The sequence below is a fragment of the Lolium rigidum genome, chromosome 5 (assembly GCF_022539505.1).
Source record: "Lolium rigidum isolate FL_2022 chromosome 5, APGP_CSIRO_Lrig_0.1, whole genome shotgun sequence".
NCBI classification, from domain to species: Eukaryota; Viridiplantae; Streptophyta; class Magnoliopsida; order Poales; family Poaceae; genus Lolium; species Lolium rigidum.
The window spans coordinates 85,268,727-85,276,067 of NC_061512.1; the positions used below are offsets into that span (position 1 = coordinate 85,268,727).

General features: G+C 45.1%; 1 protein-coding gene across 1 annotated transcript; it reads left to right on the forward strand.

The window, feature by feature from the left end:
• Positions 1–3,720: 3,720 nt before the first annotated feature.
• Positions 3,721–5,415, forward strand: LOC124653182 (flavone O-methyltransferase 1-like). Its single transcript, XM_047192252.1, has 2 exons — positions 3,721–4,148; positions 4,626–5,415. The coding sequence occupies exons 1-2, from the start codon at positions 3,739–3,741 to the stop codon at positions 5,296–5,298; spliced, it is 1,083 nt and encodes a 360-aa protein (XP_047048208.1). The 5' UTR covers positions 3,721–3,738; the 3' UTR covers positions 5,299–5,415.
• Positions 5,416–7,341: the final 1,926 nt, after the last annotated feature.

Genomic DNA, 7,341 nt, shown 5'->3' on the forward strand with positions numbered 1-7,341 from the left:
TATATCTCACACCTTGCTTATTTCTGAAAACAGACTTTTCAGCTCGTTACTTTATCAAACTGATTTGAACATCAAGTTATCACAGAGATAAGATAATTTTAGATACTAATTGAAATCATTGCTCTTTGAAATAGGAGTTAATTATTTCTTGATTCTTTAACAATACGGTACCAGTCCGTAAAGTTACTTGTCAGATTTAACAGTATTTCTATCTCAATTACAAGCCTAACGTAAAGTAGAAAACGGATGCCAATTCTACAAAATTTAATTCAAATACAATTTAGACTAAGTTCATGATAAATTGAGTTTACTATTAATTCTTAAATTAACTAGGTGAACTCCCACTCAAAACAACATCCCTCACGTTGCCTTAGTGATTACACGAACCAAATCCACTACACCAAGTCCGATCATCACGAGAGATGATGTAGCTTCGATGGCGAACAATCAACATGTTCATCATATCAATCATATGACTCATGCTCTACCTTTCGGTATTTCGTGTTTCGAGGTCATGTCTGTACATGCTAAGCTCGTCAAGTCAACCTTAGTTTCTGCATGTGCAAATCTGGCTTGCACCTGTTGTATGTACACGTTGAATCTATCACACCCGATCATCACGAGATGCTTCGAAACAACGAGTCTTAGCAACAGTGCTAACTAAGGATGAACACTTTTAATCTTGAGTTTTTAGTGAGAGGGATCATCTTATAATGCTACCGTCGTGAACTAAGCAATACAAGATGCATAAAAGGATTAACATCACATGCAGTTTATAATGTGATATGATATGGCCCTTTTATCTTGTGCCTTTGATCTTTCTCTCCAAAGCACGTGCATGATCTCCATCATTTTCTGGCATGATCTCCATCATCGTCGGCGGGGTGTCAAGGTCCATGACGCCGTCTTCATGATTGTCCACCACTTGTAGCAACTATAACAACTACTACAACATGATGTATCGAAACGAAATTTAAAGACAACCAGAAGGCTCTTGCCGGTTGCCACTTTACAATAAGGATCATATCATACATCAAAATATAATCATAATCACATCATGACCATATCACATCACCAACCCCTGCAAAAACAAGTTAGACCCGATTTTTGTTTCCATATTTTACGTGGCTTGGGGTTTCGAGTAAGATCTGATCTACCTACAAACAAGAACCACAACGTTGATACAGTTGTTGTCAAGCCACTAATGTAAATTTAATCTTAACTATGGTGAGAGAGACAGACACCCACAAAGCCACTTGTGCAATACGAGTTGCACGTCAAGCGTGGAGCAAATCTCATGAACACGGTCATGTAAAGTTAGCCCAAGCCGCTTCATCCCACCATGCCGCAAGATGCAAAGTACGCAAGAGGCAATAAAAAAAAGAATCAATGTCCACAAAACCATTGTGTTCTACTCGTACAACCAATCTATGCATAGACACGGCTCTGATACCACTGTAGGGATTCGTAGCATAGAAAAAAAAATTCCTACCGCAAGAACGAATCACAAGCCAAGATCTAATCTAGTAGATGGTAGCAACGAGGTGAAGATCAACATACCCTTGAAGATCGCTTTTGATATAAAAAAGTTTTTCATCGGAGGTCGTATGCAACCAGAAATCCCGTTTTACCGAAAGATGACGTCATTTTGCATAATACATCGAAATTCAAATTTTCAAATTTTCACTAAAACTAGATCACATATTACATGGGCATTTCAAAGGATTTTATTTTTTGAATTTTCTATCATTTTCTATTATTTTTTCGAAAACTGAAAAGGCGATTTCGGGGGTGGGGGGTGGAGAGAAAAATCTAGGCAACTTACCCCCGGCGCACCTCTATGGTGGTACGCTGGTGGTAAATTGTCTACCACCGGCGCACCACCATAGAGGTGCGCCGGGGGTAAGTTGCCCATATTTTTTGTTTTCAGCCAGAACTCTTCCAATTTTATTCCCGGCGCACCTCATTTTCTTGTGCGCCGGCAGTATAGGTTCTTCGCCGGCGCGGCCTAACATGGCTCGCCGGCGGTATTTTGCCACCGGCGCGCGTCAATGGTGGTGCGCCGGCACTGTTCCGTGCAGCTATAGCCGTCTTCCTAGTAGTGATGGCACACGGCAAAGGCAAAACGCACGGCAAAGGCTGCATTGCCGTGCATCCCAGCTGGGTGCACGGCAAAGGGTGAGGCACGGCAATGCCCAACGCCTTTGCCGTGCACCGAATCTTTGCCGTGCGGGGTGTTGGGCCATTGCCGTGGTGATTTCTTTGCCGTGCGCTCTCTTCAGACTTTGCCGTTAACGGTCTCTTTGCCGTGCGCTCCCTTCAGATGTTGTCGTACACCTTTTCTTTGCCGTGAGTTATGCTCGGTGCGCACGGCAAAGAAATTTTTGCTGTGTGTGGGCTCACGGCAATGATTTGCTGCACGGCAGCCCCTGTTTTTCCCGTGGTGACTGGTTGGTGATGCTGAAGGACATCGTGCTGGCGCCAGCGGCGAATGACACAGCCAGCAGGAGAATGAGCGCCGACGAGGAGGTAGCCATGGTTTGTTATACGTGTACTTGTTTTGCTTGCTGTACTGGCGGCCGAACTTGCAACGTAGTACAGAGAAAAGTCGGACGATCTACTTTTCAACGTAGATACCCCAGCTAGCCGAGTCACCAACACGAGCTGAGAAAAATTGGCAGCAAATACGTATACGTAGATTCGCTCGGTCGACAGGCTGCACCTGGCTCGATCTCGACTTCACAATCTCCATAGTCGTGAACTTTCTGTCATCCTTACATTGGTTGGAAGAAAATCGAAACGGTTGTAGTCACCTTGTGCTGGAAAATACTTTGAGTTTCACAGAGACAACATGATATTTTTTTGGAAAAGGGGAAGCCCCAGATTCTACATCAAAATGGTATGTATGCGTTCTTTTATTACATTATTGGAATTTGTTTAACAACTCTTATATGTCTTGGATCGCATAATGTTAATACATGAATTAGCAAACGAAAAATATGAAATAACATGCAGGGCCTTTGTATCAACATGTTAATGTTCTCGAACCGACAACCGCACCGGTTGTATATATCCCTTGCAACCGTTGCCATGAGGCTGCACTCAAAATGCATGGCAATAATGCATAGAGATTGGACCACCATGAGTTTTTTTCATTTTTTAGAGATGAAATCATTTTTCACATGTCATATAACCCAAAGTAAAGCATACCCATTTAACCGGTTCCAAAATATATTCTAAATAATAGTAGTTTGAAAATAATGAAAGCCATATGCACGATTCTCCACAAAATCTTTGCAAATGAACATGAAATAGAAATTGTCAATTGCCTTATCTTGATAGTCTAATTGGACTCCAGTATTTTATGGGACATGCAATGCAAAGCCGATGTTATAGTTTGAAGAGAAAAGTAGTGGTCGTATTGTTTGCGTTCAAGTCATAGTAGCGTGTCAAGATAAAACTCATATTTTAAATAAAAATAAAAAACTTATCTCCAAAAGAACCTAGCCGCCACCGTTTAAAAAGGAAATCACCTGTTCCCTAGCTAGAACAAGAAAACACGTGGTGTGTGTGTGTGTGGACTTCTGAATCATAGAAAAAATAGACTAAAATTCCTGCCAAGGTTGGTGAAGCGAGAAAGCCCCATGCATATAAGCCCTGCTCACCCTCCCAGCAAAGCACACCTCTCGCTCACACCAAAATCACCCACCAGCACCATCACCAGCATCTTAGAGATCGATGGGTTCCACCGCCGCCGACATGGCCGCGTCCGCCGACGAGGAGGCGTGCATGTTCGCCCTCCAGCTCGCCTCCTCGTCGATCCTCCCGATGACGCTGAAGAACGCCATCGAGCTTGGCCTCCTGGAGATCCTGGTGGCCGCCGGCGGCAAGTCGCTGACCCCGACCGAGGTCGCCGCCAAGCTCCCGTCCGCGGCGAACCCGGAAGCGCCGGACATGGTAGACCGCATGCTCCGGCTGCTGGCGTCGTACAACGTCGTGACGTGCCTGGTGGAGGAGGGCAAGGACGGCCGCCTCTCCCGGAGCTACGGCGCCGCGCCCGTGTGCAAGTTCCTCACCCCCAACGAGGACGGCGGCTCCATGGCGGCGCTCGCGCTCATAAACCAGGACAAGGTCCTCATGGACAGCTGGTGAGTCTCTCAGTGGAGTTAGTTTCTGTAGATCGTTCCTCCTTCTTACCTTGCCCATTTCCTGTCGCTGGCGTACGTGTGGGTCCATGCGTACATCATAACTGACTTTCTTCTTTGCCAAATTGAGCTTCACTAACAGGATAGTAGTTCTAAATCAGTGATAGTAGGAGCTAGAGGACCTCAGCGTTATTCGGCGTCAGTTAGCTAAAAATATTCAGAAGTGTGCACCGTAGACAGAGTAGAAACTGAGGTTACCTCTAACTGACAATTGCATGCATCTACTTGCCTGTCGCGGAACACAAGTGGCAACAAGAGCACATGCTGAAATATTGCCTGCTAGTACTGGTTGCACACCAACTCCCATTACTTGGATCAAGTATAGTTAGCAAGATAATGTTTTCATGCCAATCGTAATTCACACGATGGTATATACAGTAGTTCTTGTGAATGAACTGTGTTCTCCGAATCAATCCTCAGGTACTACATCAAGGACGCGGTGCTTGACGGCGGCATCCCGTTCAACAAGGTGTACGGCATGTCGGCGTTCGAGTACAACGGCACGGACCCGCGCTTCAACCGCGTCTGCAACGAAGGGATGAAGAACCACTCCATCATCATCACCAAGAAGCTCCTCGAGCTCTACCACGGCTTCCAGGGCCTCGGCACCCTCGTCGACGTCGGCGGCGGCGTCGGCGCCACTGTGGCCGCCATCGCCGCCCACTACCCCGCCATCAAGGGGGTCAACTTCGACCTCCCCCACGTAATCTCCCAGGCGCCGCCGTTCCCGGGCGTCACCCACGTCGACGGCGACATGTTCAAGGAGGTGCCCTCGGGCGACGCCATCCTCATGAAGTGGATCCTCCACGACTGGAGTGACCAGCACTGCGCCACGCTGCTCAAGAACTGCTACGACGCGCTGCCGGCGCACGGCAAGGTCGTGCTCGTCGAGGGCATCCTGCCGGTCAACCCGGAGGCCAAGCCCAGCTCGCAGGAGGTGCTCCAGCTCGACATGATCATGCTCGCGATCAGCCCCAGAGGCAGGGAGAGGTACGAGAGGGAGTTCGAGGCCCTCGCCAGGGGAGCTGGATTCGCCGGCGTCAAGTCCACATACATCTATGCCAACGCGTGGGCCATCGAGTTCACCAAGTAGATGAGATCCGTCCCTCCATCCAGGCAACGTCCCACCGATATGAGAACGATCGTCGTCAATCTTGCTGGCTGCTGCCGCTGCTCCTGCATCGATCTGCATACGTACCCTTTGCTTGTTTTTTCCTCTGTTTTCCCTAATTTTCTCATGCTCTGAATCCATTCCGAATTCTATCAGTGTCAACAATTTCAAAGCATCAATAGAGTTTGATGTTAATACATATCAGTGTCAACAATACAAGATTCAACATAATATTCTAACATGGATGGAAAATAAGCTAAGTTTGATCTTTATCATTTCGACCAGATAAAAGTGAGAGTATATAGTCTATGATCCCCAAATGTTCTCTGAATTCATTTAATAATGAGAAAATTGTATTCGTATTTAAATTGGGTACATAACCTTTCTAGAACTCTCAAAAAGTCAGAGCATGAATATATACCATGGATCAACCATTAAAATTCCATGTACAACAATTATAAACAACCTAAAGTGCTCTTGTCAATTCAATATGAGCAAGATGCATTTTGTACCAACCAGGGCATGATGAAACAGAATCAAAAACATAAAACTGATCATGTACTGAATCATGCGCAACTTCCTAAACATAGCTCAGCTTTGAGTTTCATCATAATCACCAAATTTAATAGATCCATCCCCTCCATCGATTATTTCTTCACCTTTTTTTGGACAATTATACCTTGTAAGAAAGACGATCCAAGAATAAAAATCATTTATTAATTACTTGATGTGCCCGGTTACAATTTCATTGTAAAAGTAGCACAAATCGGTACGGAAAATGTAAATAGAAGTGAACGAGGTAAACCCTAGGTTCAACTGTTTTAGTGTGGCGTAGTAAGCAGTGTAACCCCACTTCCACGATAGCATAATGCAGGTTGGTTCCGTAAGAAATTGAATACACTAACACATCAATAGAAAACCTAGAAAATCCCAACCAAATAAAGTGCAGAAACTCGCCGGATCGGCCGCCGTTTGCCCGCTGTTTCGCAGCGGCTCACCGGACCGTCGCTAGGTCCGGAGGCCCAAAGGAACGACGACGGCACAATCAGCCTCGGGGGGGTGGCCGCCAGAGTGAGGACACGTCTGAGGGTCTTCCCAATCCCGGACCACCCATCGATCTGTTGGATATATGCTCAAGAGGCAATAATAAAATGGTTATTATAATATATCTTTCTGTTTATGATAATGTTTACATACCATGCTATAATTGTATTAACCGAAACATTGATACATGTGTGTTATATGAACGACGAGGAGTCCCTAGTAAGCCTCTTGTATAACTAGCTTGTTGATTAATAGATGATCATGGTTTCGTGATCATGAACATTGGATGTTATTAATAACAAGGTTATGTCATTATATGAATGATGTAATGGACACACCCAATTAAGCGTAGCATAAGATCACGTCATTAAGTTATTTGCTATAAGCTTTCAATACATAGTTACCTAGTCCTTTCGACCATGAGATCATGTAAATCACTTATATCGGAAAGGTATTTTGATTACATCAAACGCCACTGCGTAAATGGGTGGTTATAAAGGTGGGATTAAGTATCCGGAAAGTATGAGTTGAGGCATATGGATCAACAAGTGGGATTTGTCCATCCCGATGACGGATAGATATACTCTGGGCCCTCTCGGTGGAATGTCGTCTAATAGCTTGCAAGCATATGAATGGTTCATAAGAGACCACATACCACGGTACGAGTAAAGAGTACTTGTCATGAGACGAGGTTGAACAAGGTATAGAGATACCGATGATCAAACCTCGGACAAGTAAAATATCGCGTGACAAAGAGAATCGGTATCGTATGTAAATGGTTCAGTCGATCACTAAAGTCATCGTTGAATATGTGGGAGCCATTATGGATCTCCAGATCCCACTATTGGTTATTGGTCGGAGAGAGGTCTCAATCATGTCTACATAGTTCGCGAACCGTAGGGTGACACACGTAAGGTTTGATGTCGTTTAAGTATTGTTATCACCAGATTTTGGCCAAATCAGGAGATGGGCCGTAAGTGA

What these genes read in the sequence shown, in the direction of transcription:
- LOC124653182 (XM_047192252.1), top strand. Translation starts at nt 3,739, where the DNA reads ATGGGTTCCACCGCCGCCGACATGGCCGCGTCCGCCGACGAGGAGGCG. An exon ending in AAGGTCCTCATGGACAGCTG is followed by an intron (nt 4,149 to 4,625) that starts GTGAGTCTCTCA and finishes ATCAATCCTCAG; the next exon opens with GTACTACATCAAGGACGCGG.